At 40.8% G+C, this 20593-nt stretch overlaps 1 protein-coding gene across 1 annotated transcript in view; it reads right to left on the bottom strand.

Moving 5' to 3' along the window:
* The window catches only part of dock10 (dedicator of cytokinesis 10), a 192414-nt gene extending 173860 nt beyond the window's left edge, over positions 1-18554 (bottom strand). Inside the window, exon 1 of the mRNA XM_036555809.1 lies at positions 18307-18554. Within this exon, the coding sequence (XP_036411702.1) occupies positions 18307-18423 (117 nt within the window). The 5' untranslated portion in view covers positions 18424-18554. The remainder of the gene's footprint in view (positions 1-18306) is intronic.
* Positions 18555-20593: the final 2039 nt, after the last annotated feature.

The raw sequence follows: 20593 nt of genomic DNA, 5'->3' as shown, positions 1-20593 counted from the left end.
CCATATATAACACATCCTCCATCAATCTGTAGAACCATTTCACAGTGCAAGGAACCATTTAAACATGCAAAGTTCTTGGAGTGTTTATGGTCTATATAGAACCACTGTCTAGAACCAAAGAGCTTCATTTGAAGTTGCTTGAAAATATATAAAAATACCATCTTGCAAGAAATGAATTTGTGTCTATGAGTTTGTGTTATTTTTTTACAATTAATCCCAGCAGATTTATCAGTAATTTTGAGCTGAATATTTGTATAATACAGTAATGGTGAATGTCAGTATGGTGCAGATGCAGAAAGACTCTAACAGAGCTGTTTCTTTGTGCTTGTTTAATGGATGCAGATAAGGAAGCGATCCTCTGCTGTTGTTTTGGGGTGCTGAAAAATTAGGGCACGCAGCTAATCGCACATCCACAGGGGTAACAAGCAAGAAACCAGCCATGCAGACACATACACACACTTAGCCACTGTATGACCGTCATGACAGGACAGTCGGTCAGCAATTCTGACAGTTGCCCTGGTTTAATCTGGACCCTCAAACTCCAGACGCCCTCATTCGCCCTGGCACTCTGCCTCAAAGGCCTCCCAGCCTCCAGACCCCCCATACAGCTGCAAACAACCCAGCCCTGTTCTCTTATTCTACTAACAGAGCATAGGAAACTGACCCTAGACCAGCGATTAAAGGGCTCATATCATGGCAAAACTAATTTTGTGTCACTTTATTTTAAATAAAAGCGCTTGATGTGGTATGTAAAAGTATTAAATGTGTTGATGTGTCAAAAACATTCAATCTCCAGTCCATACAGTCGATATACGGAAGATAAGCTGCAAAAAATTAATTAATTACCAACTCATTTACATATGTCCACCTATTCAGCCTATAGCAGTTTAGCCCTTATAACTCTGAAGTCATAAGGAGTGTTTCAGCTCGGAAACACTTTTTCAATGAGGCATAATACAGAGCAGCCAATCAGAACAGAGCTCATTTACATATATCAGGCACGTACGGCTAAAAATGAAACGTTTTTATGTCAAAATTGAAATTTAGTGCAATTTTCAAATTGTAAGAGCTGCAATTTTTATTTATCCTATATTATCTACAGTGTTGTCTTACCAAGTTTTAAGTGGGGACGTTTAACCTAATATCGAGAAGTTTGTGAACTGCCTGCAGATGATTTAGACTAATCAGAAGCAACCAGACACCCATGCGCTGTGACATCACAGCCACAGTTAACTGGCAGTCTGGTGCACAACAGTCAATGTTCAAGACTCAAGCTAGAAAAAGTGGATGTGCTGGTCTTCTTGGTAAAAAAAATAAGCTGGAACCTTCATTTATAGAAAATAATCACAATTTAAATCTCAATTAAATATCGCAATGAGGTATTCTGTTCAGATCATTCAGCCCTAAAGGCACAGCAGCAAAACCAACCAACCACACAAATATCACAAGTAGACCTCAGGGAAAAAACAAATAGCATATAAAAAACACAGGATACCAGATCTCTTTGCTTGTCTCTTTGAGATGCACCATTGCACTGATGCAGACCCTCTCCAGGGCAGACCACCACCCCTAATCTGAGACAAATATCAGACCAAGTGATGCACCAAAATCAGAATATCAGGCTGAAAAACAAAAACACATGCTAGATTAGTCTTTTTTTTGTTCTAGAGCTCAACAGATGCATTATCATTTCGGTGGAAACTAGAGACCCATATTTATTGGTATTGGCAAAGATACTCAAAATAAGTGTGCTGATAATTACATATTGTTTTGGTTTAATGTTGTATCTATGTATTATGGACCTTTTCTTCATAACAAGCATGAAAATCATCACTTGATGTCTCGGTAGCTAGCTAAATTTCTCGTTCCACCTTAAACAGTCCAGCAGTTCTAACTCCTGAAGCACCAGAATGTAACTGCTGCACCATTTAAGGTGGAACGGGAAAATTTTATGAGAAGCTGGTGAATATCTGACTTCAGCTTCATATCACTGAAGAATTAGGGGTGGGTGATAATAAATAACTGTCCCCTCTTTGAAAGCATATGATGGCCTAAATGTAACTAAAGCCCAGCAGTGAGGAGCTGAACTTTACCCTCCTCTGCTGTCACTGCAGACTGGCAGGGTCGCCTACAGAGCAGTGCTAGTAGCTGTTAATGAAGTAATGCTCTTTTTATTTGAGGGTCCCATTTCATAGGGATGATTTCAACCACTACCCTGTAACTCAGTTCCAAGGGGTTAGGAGACACTCGAAAACAAGGGGTAGAGGCTGAAATTCTGGTGCATCTCTATCAGACACTGGGCACAAACGCAGAGCAGCTGGACGTTACGAGCACTGATGAAAAGGCTCTTGAAGAGTAAATGATAGGGGTGTTATTTACAGAGCAGGATCTGAGATATTCCACATTTTATCCTGGATTATCTCTGCAATATTGCAGCTGACATGAGTGAACAGATATTTAAATACGAGTTTAATATACAAGAGAGTGGGGGAGGGGGTGTGTCTGAGGGCTACTGCAGAGGATGTGGGTGTCTAGTCAAGTGCACTCAGCACTGATGCCGTGACACAAATCGTAGCCTAATGTGGTTGAACTAACTCACTTCCTGACCGCTCATGAGCGCTGACAGTGGCTGGCTTTTACAGCAGGTCTGCTGTTCTACAGTCAGTCCAGAAATATGTGTATATTTGTAAATAGGCAGTGTCCCAAAGCAGCTTTACAGAGAAATGAGTCTAGCCTTTGATGAGCGTTGCCAGGGGCAACAAAAGAAAGTACTCAATAAGAGCATGTAGAAGAACCAATAATACAGAGTTTGTCTCTCTTTCCTGCAGTAACAGCCTCTACTCTTCTGGGAAGGCTTTACACTAGATGTTGAACATTGCTGTGAGTATCGGATTGAGCATTAGTGAGGTCAGGTACTGATGTTGGATGGTCAGTTTTGCATCATAAATCATCCCAAAGGTACTGGATGGAGCTCCATCACTCCAGTTCTACTGCTCCACAGCCCAATGTTGGGGGGCTTCATACCCCTTTAGCCCACGCTTGGCATTGGGCATAGTGACCTTAGGATCATGTGCAGCTGCACCAGAGCGTCCCATTCTATTGGTCAGTGTATTCTATGGATATTATACGAGCTGTGTCAGCAATGGGTGACCTTAAAGTAGCTGAATCCACTCATTAGAAGGGCTGTCTGGATACTTTTGCACATGTAATGTAAACAGAAGGACGATCTGTTAGAGACGTCAGTGACTTATGAAACATGGCACCAGATAAAGGTGAACTATGAAATAAAAACAAATATCAGATTTGAAAGACTGAATTACTAACTCACTGACACAGATCGCACAATATGCCTTTCTTTTTGTGGCTCCACCCGATACACTTAACAGCACAAGCATCTAAAGACTAAATAATGCAATGTGGGAATCCTTCATCTCTCATTAACACCAGCACAATTCACTCTACTCCATTAGATTACCTGTAATCTGTTTAAGCTCCGAACGCAGCTGGTTGATTTTGCATTTCCTACAGAAACATCTCCACAGGGTCAAAGGTTCCTTTTCTCAGTACTGCTGACTGTGTTTCTCAGGACAACAGGACATTCTTCTGAGGAATAACATTCAGGTACAGGACAATATTCACTGCCGAAAATCAGTGAAAATGTGTAAAGATCATGGAGATTAAAATTAGGGCTAAATTTATGCTACATTTGTGTGTGTATGTGTGTATAGGGTTATAATTACTATAAGAGGTATAATACACACACACACACACACACACATCATCTAAACTGCTTATCCTTCTGGGTCGTGGTGGGGAGCTGGAGCCTATCCCAGCTGTCATTGGGTGGAAGGCAGGATACAACCTGGACAGGCCGCCAGTCAGGTATAATATAATTCTATAAAAAAATGTATATGAAAAGTGTAATATGTTTTATATCCATAAAGCTTCATATCTCAAAAGTCACCATTACATCTCAAGGCATAAACAGATAATGACATCCTTGAAAATCCTTGAATGCGAAATTTAAACGCACCACTCATTGTCTAGTTTAGGGTATTTAAATCTGCATTTTGTTGTTGTTATTGAATATAAACTAACAAAAAAACATTCATTGGAAAAGTGATTACAAACTTTTTAGCAATAGTGCATATATATGTATATATAGATAGAAAGATGGATATAGATATAGATAAATATATATTGTCCATTTCAACCATGATATTAATTTTTATACTGTTATGCAATTTTTGTATTATAATAAAAAATAATCATAGTCAAGTGTCTCCACTAAAAGACATGAAGACAGTTGAAGAAATAGAAATAGACAAATACAGCTTGAGAAGCCGTTTACCCCCAGGAAAAGACCCCGCTGACCCCACGCTGAGTGTTGACAGGACTGCTCATGACCATGGGGGGGTGGGGGTGCAGTTTTCTAGGGATGTTGGACGAAAAGCGCGGCTTCAACTCTCTAATTCAGAGAGTGAGAAGCTGCTGGTAGAGAGAGACAGACAGGCAAGACATGCAGAGATGGGTGAGGAACAGAGAGAGAGACGAAAAGAACAAACGTGTTACTGGATTTATGGGTGCTAAACGTGAATAAGGCGAGTGGTCTAGTTGAGGTAAGTCAGTAGAAGAACACTGAAGTGAAAGAGAGCAAAACACAATGTAAGAAAAAGTCAGTCTTGCAGGAGCAACAGAGAAAGAAACTGCTTCTTTATTCCCACAGCTTTACATCCCTTCCCCCCTCACTCACAACAAAACCCCAAAAATAACCTCAGCAGAGACCCCTGACCTCTCACACAGACCCCCGCCTGACACACAGCCCCAAAAGTGTGGGGGTGTGGAGGGGGGTGGACAGATGTGAAGCACAACATACACTATCATGGAGGGAAATAGACAGAGGAAGGGGAGAGAAAAAGAGAAGAGGAAGAAGAAGAAGAAGTGGAATGAGAAGAAGAAGAGGATGAAGAAAATAAGAAGAGGATGAAGAAGAAGAGAAGACGAAGAGGAAGAAGAAGACAATGAAGATGAAAAAGAAGAAGAGGGTGAAAAGGAAGAAGAGATTAAGAAAAGAAGAGGATAAAGAAGAGAAAAAAGAGGGGAAATAAGAAAAAGAGGAAGGAGAAGAAGAAGACAATGAAGATGAAAAAGAAGAAGAGATTAAGAAAAGAAGAGGAAGAAGAAGAGAAAAAAGGGGGAAAAGAAGAAGAAAAAGAGGAAGAAGAGGAGGAGGAAGAAGGAAAAGATGAAGAAGAGGACAAAGAAGAAGATGAAGAAGAAGTGGAAGGAGAAGAAGCAGAAGAGGATGAAAGGGACGCAGAAGAAAATGAAAAAGAGGATGAAGAAGCGAAATAATAAAAAAGAAGAGGAGGAAAAAGATTAAGATGACGATGAAGCTCACAAAGAAGAAGCAGACGAAAAGAGGAAGAAGAGAAGGAAAAAAGCAGAACGTGACGAAGAAGAGGATAAAAACTGGAAGAAGCAGAAGAAGGAGAAGAAATAAATAAGAACAACTGGATGGAGGTAGATGATAAAGATAAAGAAGAAACAGGTGAAGAAGATGAGGATGCAGAGGAAGATCATGCAGCATCTGAAGACCCACAGTGTGTTTCTGTAAGTAACAGTCAGTGAAACCGTCAGTGGGAGCTGCTGCAGCCTGCAGTGAGGAGACGCCGAGCCGGAGAGGGAAACGAAACCGAGCGGAAGAAAACCAAAAATGATGTGACCTTTTCTTAAACGCAGATTTTTTGGACGCGGTGGCAGACTTCCTGAGTCCTGCCCGCAGCCAAGACACACATACGCTGGATCCTCAGTGGCACTCGGGCTTCGGGGTCAGAATACTCCCACTCTGGACTGCTAGCTCGGGCGCAGAGCCAGGAGGAGCCGCGGGGAGCGGGCAGCATGTGACAGCGGGTACGCTGACCTGTGGCACTGACATGGAGCCAGGCAGAGCAGTGGTCCTGGGTATTGAGAGGTCAAAAACAGGGATAGACGACAGAATCATATCCAGATGATAACTGTATCATATCGCTGTTGTCGGAAGGAAACCTCGTATCTCCAAAATGGGAACTTTACAGGAGAAGGAAAAAACCTACTTTACTTTTAATGTAAGTTAATGGAACCAGACTTTCTTCCAAGTAATTTTATGTCATTTATTTTAGTCCATTCATCACGAAATTTACATACAATGTAAAGGGTAACAGGTACTTTCAAATTATGTCAAAAACTGGAAAACGTCAAAAATGATAATACAAGGTTTTCTTCCAACAACAGCGACATCCATATCCATTAACTGCTGAAAATATTATCTGAAATATGAATAGCAAAGCAATATTTGATGGTGTCATTTATTGTTTCCTTCAAGAACAGAATGTGTAGGTGACACTGGGCTGCTGTACTAAAACATCTGCATTTAACTGCATTTGTAACTCTCTCTAAACAAACTTCTCTGTAATTCTAATCCAAAAGTATGTGATTCTGCAATCTGTTTATTCCATCTGATCACAGCAGTGGTGCAGCAGATCATTTCCAGTTGATCCCAGACTGAGTCATTTAATATTGAGCATCTGCCAAGCTGACATTTGCATTTATGTACACTCTTAAAAAATTATGGTTCTTTATTAAAGAAAATGGTTCTAGATAGAACCATGAACACTCAAAGAACACTTTGCAAGATAAATGGTTCTTTGCATTGTGAAGGTGTTCTTCAGATTGATGGAGAATGTGCTGTATAAGGTTCTACATAGCACTAAAAAGGGTTCTTCTATCGTAAAGATGTCAAGCTTGTAACAATAGAAGAATCCTTTTTTGGTGCTATACAGAACCCTTTTCAAAAAGGTTCTATATAAAACCATCTGCAGCACATTCTCCATCCATCTGATAAACTCTTTTATGATGCAAAGAACCCTTTAATCATGCAAAGGGTTCTTTGAGCCTTCATGGTTCTATCTAGAACCATTTCCTTTACTAAAGAACCCTTGAAGGACCTTTATTTTAAGAGTGTAGATAGAAAACACAGTGGCCACACTGCAAGTACATTAAAGTTACCAATCTAATTTAGGTACGGTATCTAGGCTTTTTTGAACCTCCTTCTTGAAGTAACTATTTGTAGTATTTTTTTCCCATAGGAATGAATGGGGTGCTAAGTTTGTGCACCCAATTTAAGTCATGTTGACACAAGTCTATTAGTAGCACCCTACTAACTACGTTGGGAACCATGGCAACCACCTAGCAAAACGACTGGGATACCATAGCAACCACTTAGCAACACCCTAGTAACCAACCTAGCAAGACCATAGCAACCACTTAAATAGGGAGCTACTAAGTCCATTAATAATACCCTATTAAGTATGTGGGGAACCATAACAACCACCTAGCACCCACCTGGGATAGCAGTGGCAGTCACCTAGCAACACCCTAGCAACCGCCTAGCAACACCATAACAACCACTTAAATAGGCTGCTACTAAGTCCAATAATAACACCTTATTAACTATGTGGGGAACTATAGCAACCACCTAGCACCCACCTGGGATACCATAGCACCTACCTAGCAACACCCTAGCAACCACCTAGCAACCACTGATCAACAGGTTTACAACTTCCTTAAATACCATAGTAACATTTAGGAAATGCACTTTTTTCAGTTTAAAGAGTTCGTTGCACGGCAAAAAGAACAAATGAATGAACAAATCAAGCCTCACCTATCAGTGGAAGCCAAGATGACCAAACTAAAGCTCTTTTTTTGGACACATTCTGAGAAAAAACAATTAATTGGAAAAGATCATCAGCTCAGAGGAGCTGAAGGTAAAAGAGGAAGAACACGACCAGCTACAAGACAGATGGAGAGAATCAGAGGAATCATGAACCAGCCATTCAGAAGCCTGAAGACCCAAACAGAAGACAGGACATTCTGAAGAAACGCCATCCATAAGGTCACAGGAGCTCGGCTTAAATAGCACCTAATAATAATATTTATAGTATGCTTTTAGATCAAAGCACCTCATGGTACTCACTCACGTTTTACAGATTAAACATTCTCCACAAGGGGGAGCCATTAACAGTCGAATGACTTTTTCAACAGCTTCACATCAGTGACAGTGACATTGTCCTTGTTCAGCCTTACAGTGAACAAACTTGAGCTTGCAATTCAGATGTAAGTAGTTTACAGCATTTCATAACTGTTATCTTGCGCAATAGTGGCAATACTGAATAGCGCTCTTGTAATTTGGAATTTTTAGCCTTTTCCTCAAAGGAGGGGTCAGATTTCTATTCGTACTGCACAAAAAAGGTCTGTAGCTGCAGCACATCCAGTCACTCAAACTTCTCAAATCATCACGATCATTTATGTTTTTAACAGCTTCATCAAACACCCCACTTTATGTCCATATCCTGCAGCCCTATTCCACACTACATTTAACCCACGTTCCTCATACTGCAAGGCATGGAAAATGTCTAGGTCACCTCTACGACGGTGGCGTAAACAGAAGGAAATGAGAACAAACAAAAGAATTTATTTGATCAGATCAAATTTGCCTTCAGAAGCAGATACTGATCTTTCAGAGGGGCAGAGAAATCCTCATATCTGATAGCATATCAGAAAATAAGATCTATCGGCAGCGTAACCTTTAAAGCCTGGAACAGCTGTTTTAAAACAAACATCGTCGAGGCTCTGGAGCAAACGTGTTTTGGGACCCAAGCGAAGGCCCGAGGCCCGGAGGTCACTCTGAGAACTGTGTATCCAAACTGCCAGAAAGGCACTCGAGGACGAGTAGAGGCTAAAGCCCTTAAGCAAACATATATGCATGTCCGTGGACCCTCGGGTCAAAAGAAACAAACACAAAGCTGCTTCAGTCCTACACGGCCTGAGAAGCAGAGAGAGACAGAGAGAGAGAGAGAGAGAGAGAGAGAGAGAGAGAGAGAGACTCACTCACTCACTCCTGTGTCTCTGCATCTGAGAAAGGAGACAGACAAGGCAAAAGGAAGAGAAGAAAGTTGAAACTTTCAATACTTTTGATTCTTTAGCATCAAGTTGACATTGTAATTTGTAAATAAACTGGCCAAAAAGGGTTTCTAAGAAAGGTTCTATGCCAGAGGATGCCAATTATCTTTCCTGGCTTTTGTGGTTTCCTTGTTCTACATACCTGTCCCAGCCAATGAGATGCTTGTTGATTAGTTACTGAGTTGAATCAGATGAGCTGGTGATACACATTAGGGCTGGGCAACATTACACTATACTTTATACAACAGTTAGTTCTGGCCATGCAAGCTGATTGGTTGAGAAGCGTTCTAACTGTGCTGTTATTTCGCCATAACATCACGGGTTTTCACAAACACTGTGTCACTCTGCTGAGACGCCATTGCTAGCATAGGAGCTGTAGGAGACGCTCCAGCCATTTGAACGTTTTTACTTCTTACTTTGCCACAAACAGAAAATGGACACTTTTAAGATCACATTTGACCGACAGCCGATTTGGTCAGACTCTGAAGATGAGACCACACTAAATTCCCAAACTGTCATCACCACTGAGCAGCTTTTCAGTCGGCAGCTGTGACAGAAAGAACAGCTAAACAACCTGGAGTTAGCCAGAAATGAACCCAATAGCATTCGCCAAATGTGTAGTCTCATCTTCAGAGTCTGACCAAATTAGACTGAGCCAGAAAACTGCCACAATAAAAAACAAAAAAGTTTGCTCAGTGGTGATGACAGTTTGGGAATTTAGTGTAAGGAGCTGGAAAACGAACTGCCGGCTGTGCAGTGAGTCGGCGGAGCTCGTTACTCTGACGTAGCAACAAGCTGCTTGTTAAGGAACTATAATTTGGTGGAAGGAACTGCAAACATTAAAACATATTAAACGCCGCATTCACGGCCCAGTTTATTTATTTCTTAGTTTATTTATTTAACTGTTGTATAAAAGCAATAGAACACTCTAGGTAATGTGTTATCGCAAATAACATCACGGATCTACAGCGAACAAATCACAGCTGTGATGTTATTTTGCAATAACACACTCCCTCTCGTGTTCTATTGCTTAAATATCATTAATGTGATCAATTCTGTCACATTACAATACAATATGCTTTTCTGAGCATATCGTGGATATCGTCAGAACTTCTAGGACACTGACCAACTGCATGTTTCATTATAAAGAGAGCAAAATTAGTCCTGTTTAATTGGATTTAGTGCAGTGCAGTATGCCAAATATTGAATAAAAATCATTGCGTTTACAGTTTTTGATATTCTTTTTTAAAATGTAACACTAGTGGTTCTTTTTTCTCAGTTCAAACTGATGTCTGAAAATATAAATATCATGACGTATTATGAAAATTTCTTGGAGTATCGCAATATTACATTTTTTCCATATCGCCACCTAATACAAATCACAAAAATAGTGTTGGGTCTCCAGAACTGGGAACCTCTGTTCTGTGTTATAGAACATCACCTTTTGCCTCCCTAAACAACCTCTGAATGTATGCTTCTTTTAAAAGTCATCATCATAAATGAGCTGTGAGTTTGAGGAACCTTTTTAAAATTCACATAATGCTTCTCCTCCTGTTGATCTACTTTCCTGGAGAGGAAAATGCTCCTTCCCTAAGACTAACACATCTGCTCCAGCCAATCAGGGACTTCTGAAGGAGGTAATCAGCTGGGGCAGGTGTGGAAGATCAGGGCTGGAACTAGATTCCATAAGGCCCCAGAACCAGGATTGCTGACCTCGACAAGCACCACTTTTACTTTTGAGTCATATGATTCGGCTGCCAGACAGGATCAGAAATCAAATTAGAATTTTCACCTTCTATGTTTTTTTTCAAATATTATACATATGACTTTTAATTATACATTATTTTGAGTTTGATCCAATACATACTTGGTGTTCAGAATGTAATGAGTGTTTAAATTTGACATATATCATTTGGTATCAAGCGTTGCGACTAGAGGTGGCTGACATGGCAAAATTTCACAATAGTTCAAGATATTTTCAGCTTAAAAAGATCTTCAGATACAACAGTTATTCTCAGCAAACAAACACCAGAACTGTCCAGGCTGTGGTCTTCTTTGTGGTTCTTTATGGATGTGAAAGCTGGACAATAAACAAGCAAGACAGGAGAAATACTGATGCCTTTGGTGGTTTTGAGAGTGTCTTGGACGATACTCTCAAAACAAATGGATCCTCAAACAAATCAAGCCTCACCACCAGAAGTCCAGATGACCAAACTGAAGCTCCTATTTTGGACATATTTAGAAGAGAACTAGTTTACTGGAAAAGACCATTGTGTTTGGAAGACATGAAGGTAAAATAGGAAGAGGGCAACCAGATAGATGGAGACAGTCAGAGAAATCATGAACCAGCCATTTAGAAGCCTGAAAACCCCAAAAACATAACAGAAACATCTTCCATATGGTCACCAGGAGTCAGAAACAACTCGACCGCACTTAATGATTAATTGATAATATACGTATCACAATGTTTTGACACACAGACACAACGTTGTTGCACCTTGAAAAAATCTACAAGCATATAATGATTTTTATTCAACATTTCACTTCTACACTGCATTCTGTACTACACTAAATCCATTAAACATGACATATGATACTCCATTTTAATGAAACACAGTCGCTCAGTAGCCACATTTACATGCAGCCGGATAATCCGTTAATAATCTGACTAACAGCTCAATCGGAATAGAAGACATCCATGTTTACACCTCAGTCGGAATAGATGAGTCTAACTGAGGCCTTTCGGAATACAGTTTGTATCTGATTGATCGAGGTGGGTAATCCTGTAAATAATCAGTTAAATAGAAGAATAATAACCATGTAAACGTCTGTAACTGATTACATTCCCAATCTGAAAGTTTAAGTCTGTTCTGATCATGTGGCGGAGCAGAAACTGGTCTGCAGAGGAGACGAAGTTTATGCTCTGATCTTTAAAAGACGGCGGTGGGACGGATGTCCAGCTTATGTGTCTCAGAACACGACGTCTTCCTCTCAGCCTTCTTTAATAAGGACATGTGAAGGACGTTTTCTTGAGTCTGACATCATTTTAAAGTGATTAAAAACACAAGCGCTGCTCACTGCTGCTCGTCTCACTCTGACTGGACTCATGTGATGCTGGTTGTCATGGTAACGTCTACACTAAGTGGTTCTCTACGCATGTGTGTCATTTTCGATCAGATTACTTGTAGTGAGCATATAAACAGAGCTTTTTCATCAGATTGTTGAGTAGAGTGAGCATAAACATTCTTAATCTATAATCAGAATGTATCCAATCGGATTGGCAAAAATCTTTGCTTGTAAACACAGACACTATGAACAATCTTAGCATGGTAACAAAATATCATCATCCCTCTAGTTGTTAACGTTCTTTAGTAATCAAAATTCTGACAGCCCTAGAAGGAAAAACACCTGCAATGAGAAAATATGGAGGTACAATAATAAGCTAAGAAATGGTAGGAAGAAAAAGAAGATGTAGTAGGGGGTTTTGAGACTGTTTATATGGCCGTGATTTCCATGGCGCGCTGCCTTATGGCTGCGTTAATATTCGGATCACAGCCCCAATTCACTCATAAATATTCTGGGTGGAGTGGTTACCGTTATCAGTCACACTCACGCCCAGCTACTCAAATTTATGCTTTTGCACACACCAAATCGGTTCTGCGGAACATCTGCGGATGTTCTCCCCTGCTGATGCAGACTGTTAACGCTGAGAACTGCGGAACGTTCTAGATGCTTGGGTGCATACAGTTTGTGGGTGAACGCAATGGAGAAGGGGCGAATAGAGGGCACAGACTGGCAAACACACACTGTTACACGCTGTGGAAACAGGCAGCAGCCCAGCACATCATGTTGACAGGTCTGGCGGCGTCCAGGCTTCAGGTCAGTGGGAGATCATTCAGACTCATACAAGCCACAAACACTGTCCATGAGAAAGCGGAAACTAGCAATTCAGACCGGGTCAGCGAGAGAGCATTTCTTCACACTCATTTTTATTCTGAAATTATGGGCCGATTCACGAATGCCTCTTGGCAATGCTTTGTACCTGAAGACATACTTAAGAAATAGTCCATAATGTGTCACTCGTGTTTACATTAAAGCTCTGCGCTATACAGTGAAGCCAGGACATTGAGCCTTCTCCACCATAAGCCCAAATAAACCAAAAAACGTTCTAAAAAAGGCTGGGAATACTTATTTTCTCATTTTCAGTTTTTAAACTTAAACATATATTTTTACCCAGCTTCTTTCCTCGTAAGCACTTAAAAAACAGCGCTTTGCATATTTTATAAGAAATAACTACTGAAACATTTTTTTGAAATAACATTACAGCAGCAGCAAGAAAGGTTCAGGGCATCGACTCAAGTGTAGCAGGCCGAAGACTCTCCACAAGGGGGTGCGATTATCACTTAAATAGTTTTTCTCATTGAAAGAGAGGAAACTGGCATGAACTCACACCAGCAGGGGCTCACGTTTTCAGTCAGTTTCACTTTCGTCTTTGGAGCATCTGAAGTAAACATAACCCACGTACACAAATGGACACATTACTTCACTTGATCACAGGAGCAATACTTGAAGGGCAGCAAAGCAGCAGTGCTTTTTCTCCTCAGTCGCACTTCATGCTCGTTTTAATATTGGCGGTTAAATCATACAGTCTGCAGGACTTTAGTGACATGCAGGAGCTGGACGCTGTACATGCTGTGATGAGCACAGAAATATGACAGGATTTCTGAAAAGAATAGTGTCCGCTAAAACATGGATGGATCTCGTGATGACTGACCCCATGTAGTAACCTGATGGCAATACTTAAAAGCCGATAATCACTGTGGTGGGAAAAAGAACTGACAGAATAGTGTAGAGGTCTAATTTACCTTTAAACTGCTTGCTAAATACTTTTACATAATATGTATTGCCGTTAGGCTATGATAGATTACACTCCCCACTGTCTGTGTTGCAGATTTCCCGTCTAAAGTGTGATTTACCGTCTAAAAAAATGTGCAGCATTTCCTGTGCAGCTGAAGCGCCCTGGTGGTTAAATTCTAAAAATTATGAAAATGTAAAACTACGTTGTTTTCCAAAAGCATCTATAGCTGAATTCCATAATGAATTACTTGCAGTTTGAAGTTTCTCCATCAGCATGCAGGTTGCCTGAACCCACACCAGAAGGAGCTCACAAATGCACGTTTGCAGTAACATCTATTAAAACGCCAAGTGAAGTAGTTTTCAAAAGATGTTGGATTACTGTGTGTTATATTATTTAATATGTGATTTTTAGTTAATGTTAAACAGTTAATGTTAAAAAAAAATATATATATAGAACTGCTAGAACTGCTATATAAAAGCTGCTAGAACGGCAGCTTTAGTGCCATATTTTTATACATGCCCCTCGACCAATACACTCACTCTGCTGCAGCTTAGACCAACTTTCTATTCTCTCTCTCTTATATATATATATATATATATAGAGAGAGAGAGAGAGAGAGAGAGAATAGAAAGTTGGTCTAAGCTGCAGCAGAGTGAGTGTATTGGTCGAGGGGCATGTATAAAAATATGGCACTAAAGCTGCCGTTCTAGCCAAATCTTGACCTGTTTTCTCACACATACACGTGCTCACACTCACGTTGGTGGCACAGTGACACCGACCTGAGGAAGCTTTAAATGCCGTCTGATGTGAAGGTTTGTTGGCCCGTGTAACCTTCTCCTGTATATCACAACAGGAGCCAGAGCCACTCATGCACTGAACTTTTGAGGTATTATACCAAAAACATTTACAAACAATTACTCTTATTGCTCCCACTTAAAATACTCTTGTTATTCTTTTCCTTTTGTTAAAAAGATACCATTTTGGAGACAAAACAGTTTGTTATGACAGTGGTGATATACAACACTGTGTGAAGCTCCCTTTGGTGTAATTTTAAGAGAAGAAAACAGAAGCAAACAGTCCAAAACAAGCTACATCAGGTTTGTGAGATGTTCTGAAAGCAGGCAGCAGCAGCAGAATGAGTTCATTAACTTTCATATAACAAACTTAAACAAACTTAGGGGCCTAAAACTAGTCACATTCTGTAATATTCTAAGGGAGCATTGTATTCCTTAGTCTTAAGACTGTAATAGGAATCATAATTTTTGTATGCTTTTTGCAGTTTCATCCATCACTACTTTCACTACATTTCCCAGCATGCATTACACAAAAAGTCATACAATCATTGGGATAAACCAAATAAAGAAAGGAGATAAAGAAAGTACGGAGCGCTGCTGGTGTCATCCTGTATAAATAAAAATAATGCATGGCCACAACTTAGTAAGGCATGGGAACAAGATAATTAAGTCATGGCTGCGACTTAGTAAGGCATGGAAATGAGCTCCTAATGCGTGGCCACAACTTAGTAAGGCGTGGGAACGAGATCCTAATGCGTGGCCATGACTTACTAAGGCATGATCTCGTTCCCATGCCTTACTAAGTCGTGGCCACAACTTAATTATCTCATTCCCATGCCTTACTAAGTCACTGCCACGCATTAGGATCTCGTTTCCATGCATTAATAAGGCGTGGCCATGCATTATTTTTATTTGTATGGGTTACTAATAAATAAATACTGATGTGATTTGCAGCCTCCTAGCAGTAACATTAGCTATCTGGTTTCCCTCTGCATTTGCCAGCCAGTGGAACAAAAAAATAACATTTCAAACAACTTCAAGTTCTCAAGTATCTGCCAAAAACAACTGCAGTTTTTCAAAAACCCCTCCCACCTTCAAGATACATCATCAGAAGTCTTCAAACCGCAAGATCTTACTCTGAACACTATTGCAGCACCACTGCAGAAGCTGAGAAAGCAAGTTTATATCAGATGCAGCCATGCTTACATATTTAATTTCCACCAGAGCGCCACTTTAAACATCATCTGATCCTGTGATACACTTTAAAACTATTGTGACATTAACTTCTATCATTATCACCCAGCACTACTTTCTATAGTGCTGGCTCACCACCAAACTCCACAATACAATGCAGCCCCGTGTGCTTATGAATGACTTCAGCCTCCACCATGAGAAAATACCATCAAACACGAACGGCAGCGAACAGCAAGTCAGTATGTCAAAGCAGCCCAAACTGTTTTTCCCCCACCCACTGCTCACCCAGAACCTTCTACTGTTATATATGGGTAAGTCCTGTAAGTTAGCTGGGATTTTCCCTCAGACGCAAAGACGCTCAGCAGTGACACTCTTCTGCCAACACACCATTGAAAGCTTGATAACAAAACCTGGAATAGACCAACGTAAAGAGCACCAGCCAATGCCAGTCACCACATGACGGAAAGAGAGCGGATGAGCGAGAAGATCAAAGCGAAGATTTAAGAGACCAAACAGCCTCGAAGCAAGAGAGAACCCTGTATTAACACTAATGACCCCAAGGTCCAGGAAGCACTTCAAAGATTACGAGTGGCCAAAAGTGGCCGAATTATAAGATGCATGAACTCTGCATTCTGTGCAGATACAGGATGGGTATTCAAATCAGTCAAGGCTGAAATCCATAAAATTAACCTGTTCACCACACAGACCAGGCCTACAATAAGCCTTTTGGGCTCTTCTATACGCTCAAAGTTGGTACACAAAGCAAACCAAGCAGACTTTATGAGGGAAAATGTGAAATGAAACATGGTGCGAAGCCTGCAACACATTGGCAGCGCTGGCAGTCGGGCTAGTGTTGCAGTCGCTGATTGCATCCACATGTTAGACATCCACTGGAAGGAAATGACTGGATATACATGGCTCCTGCACACACTGACCTCAAACTGACCAGTATGCAATGACAGGATAGTATATGTACAAATGTTTGTAGACAGCATTTCTTCTGAAATCAAGGGTGTTGAAGGGTGCAATGTCATGTAAAACCGAATTTTCCTTCTTTTTTTTTAATTCAATAATTTGTAAACATTTCAAAACCTACATCTACTCCTCAGTCCACACAGTCCATATATGGAAACTAAGCTGCACAAGCAGAACATTTTCAATTCATGATGTCGCAAAAACCAACACATTTGCATATAACCAAAGGCCTGTCACAGTCGCCTGAGCTGACCTCATTAATTGTCCACGCTTGTTAGTTTTATCAATATGTTTACACTGCGAATGCAAATTGGGTGTGTTTTCATCATTAACTGAAACACATTTGTGAGGCACATTAGGGGTCTTACGAAAACAACAGAAGTTGTAACTTCTAACTAACTCCTCTAGAGGGCAGCAGTGAGTTATGTTTGTTTATTTGAGCTGCTGTTAGCGGTATTAAGCATCAGCAGCTGGAAAGCAGGGCAGCCAATTAGCCAGTCTGGTCTCTTTAGGCTTATACTTTAATTAATAAACAAAAATAGACAATTAAACTATTATTCACAATTAATTATATCTGGCAATTAACTGTCAGCTAACATGTCATAATTTGGACAGGCTTAATATCAGTTAAGCCCTGCCCATTCACACTTAAGTGTTTCAGCAAGAAGTGCTTTTTGAATGAGGCGTTTACAAATATCAGCCTTAAAGCCGCAGTTACAAAATAGGGGTTTCTCCCTTTGCTGCAGTAACAGCCTCTACTCTTCTGGGAAGGCTTTACACTAGATGTTGGAACATTGCTGTGAGGATTTGATTGAGCATTAGCGAGGTCAGGTACTGATGTTGGATGGTCAGTTCTGGATCACTCCAACTCTTCCCAAAGATATTGGATGGAGCTCCATCACTCCAGAGAACACCCCTCTTATACCCCTCTAGCCCATGCTTGGCATTGGGCACGGCGACCTTCAGCTCATGTGTGGCTGCTCCATTCTATCGGTCAAAGCTTTCCATGAAGCTTACACAAGCAGTATGTGCCGAATTCCACAGTGTGCAGGGCTGTCTGGATACTTTTGGACATTTAGTGTTGTTTGTCAATGCACAGGCCTTGCAGGCTCCCCATTACAGGCCATAACAGCAGAACAGCAGCCCAGGCTTCAGACAGCAGCACCAGAATAGAAAGAAAAACAATTGCAAATGAAAACTGTAGCTGGTGGCAACCAAGCCATTGATACTGAGCTCAGCTGCAGCTTTATGAAGGAATGGCTGCGAATGAATGCAGCAGTGTCGCCCCCCCTCCTCTCTCCCTCTCTCTCTTTCTCTTTCTCTATCTCTCTATGGAAGGGGGCGAATAGAACTCGAGGAAAAATGCCCAGAACTGCATAGAAAGGCAGAGGCGACGTGTGTCGAAAATGACGGCGAAGGTGAAGTTGAAGAGCCCGAGAGGCAGCAGTAGAGGTGGTCGTGGTTGTGGCGGTGGTCGTATCTTACCGTCACGGTCGAGTTCCTCACGGCGCTGGATGCTGTCTGCCGGATCTCCGCGGCGCTGCCCGGCTTCAGCAGGTTTTTGGTGAACCTCCGGCTCGATTCGGCTGCCATTTCTTTCATGCCTCAAAAGCCCCCCTCAAAAATAAAAAAACAAGGGTCCCGTTTCCAGTCGTGCAGACAGCTGCTGTTCCAGACAGCGAGGAAAGCGCGCGCGCTCCAGCCTGCTACTGCTGCTTCTGCGCTCGCGCTCTCTCTCTCTCTCTCTCTCTCTCTCTCTCTCTCTCTCTCTCTCTCTCTCTCTCTCTCTCTCTCTCTCTCTCTCTCTCTCTCTCTCTCATGCGTATCAGCTTTAACCCTACTACAGCCTCGCGCTCGAGGGCAGGGCTCTGCTCACTCAGCTGCAGCAGCCCACACTCTCAGAAAAACGATGGTTCTTCAGTAAAAGGAATGGTTCCATTTAGAGCCATGAGTTCTACACGGAACCATGTGCATGCTTAAATGGTTCTTTGCATGGTGAAATGGTTCTTCAGATTGATGGAGAATGTGCTGTGTATGGTTCTACATAGCACCAGGAAGGTTTCTGCTGTTGTGATGATGTCAAGCTTGTATACAATTAGCAAGAACCTTTTTGGTTCTGTATAGAACCCTTTTCAAAAAGGTTGGAACCATATTCCATATCCAACACACTATTTTTACCATGCGAAAACCCTTTGTGCATGCAAATGGTTCTATGAGTGCTCATGGTTCTAAACAGAATCACTGCCTTTACTAAAGCACCACTGAAGAACTATCTTTTTCAGCAAAGGCAATGGTTCAGCATGAAATGGTTCTACGTAAAACTACTGGTTCTAAATAGAACCATTGTCTTTAGTAAAGAACCCTTGAAGAACCATCTTTTTTAGTAAATGCAATGGTTCTGCATGAAACGGTTCTATGTAAAACTAATGGTTTTAAATAGAACCATTGCCTTCACTAAAGAACCACTGAAGAACCATCTTTTTTAGTAAAGGCAATGGTTCTGCATGAAACGGTTCTATGTAAAACTAATGGTTTTAAATAGAACCACTGCCTTTACTAAAGAACACTTGAAGAACCAACCTTTTTAGTAAAGGCAATGGTTCACATGAAATGGTTCTGTATAGAACTCATGGTTCTAATTAGAACCATTGCTTTTTGTAAAGAACCCTTGAAGAACCATCTTTTTAGTGAAGACAATGGTTCTGCATGAAATGGTTCTATGTAAAAAAAACCTAACGGTTCTAAATAGAACCATTGCCATTACTAAAGAACCTTGAAGAACCATCTTTTTAAGAGTGTTCTTGTGTCCAAACAGTGTTTCATTCATATATAGTTACTTATTTATTAATGTTTTGTTTTTATTTGCATTATTGATATTTCAATTTATAGATTAGTCGATCAAATACCCACCCAACCCAGTACTAACCCGGTATTTCTGACGCCTGGCTGCGCTGTAGTTGTGTTTACTGTGATGCAGATATAGTATTTTTAATGTTTTTATTGTTTTGTTTGGCTCGCAGACTCTGCTGCAGGAAACCGATCAATAAGCTCAGAAATTCAACAGAATTCACGAGACCGCTGTGGAGTCAGCATAAATTGTCTCTGTCTCCCCAGGTTGAAGTGAAAAAGTGGTCCCACAGCGCACCCTGCTGGTGCAACCGTAACATCCTCCAGTCTCTGCGTGTATGTTAGAGGGGAATTCCACCAAATTTTCAAACATTCACATTTAATGTGAATAACTTCATTGCTGAGAAACCTACTAACTTCTTTACAGTGGTGGTGATAGGAACCAGGGGCCACCATGACTACAGCCCAAATATAGACATTTTATTTACTATCCAAAACACGTGTGCTCTGAGTTTTTATATCGCTGCTGTTGGAAGAAAAACCAAGTATCTCCATTTCTATTGTTTTTCAGTTTTTGACATAATCTGAAAGTGCCTGTTGCCCTTTACATTGTTTGTAAATTTCGGGAAGAATGAACCAAAAGAAACGGCCCAAAATGACTTGGAAAAAAATCTGGTTCCATTGACTAATATTAAAAGTAAAGTAGGTTTTTTCCTTCTCCTGTAAAGTTACCATTTTGGAGATACAAGATTTTCTTCTGACAACAGTGATATGTAAGCTGACAATGGTAAATCACTGATAAATCTGAAATAAGTTTTCTGTAGGGAATAGGGAACTTTCTGCCTCACAAAGCCCTGCATGCATCTCCACCATAATACGGCCAAAACCCATTGTGAAACAATGTCTCAGACATCAGGCAGTGAAT

This window comes from Colossoma macropomum, unplaced genomic scaffold, assembly GCF_904425465.1.
Source record: "Colossoma macropomum unplaced genomic scaffold, Colossoma_macropomum, whole genome shotgun sequence".
Taxonomy (NCBI): Eukaryota; Metazoa; Chordata; class Actinopteri; order Characiformes; family Serrasalmidae; genus Colossoma; species Colossoma macropomum.
Note: the sequence above shows the minus strand (reverse complement) of the source record. Positions and strands in the feature narration are given on the sequence as shown.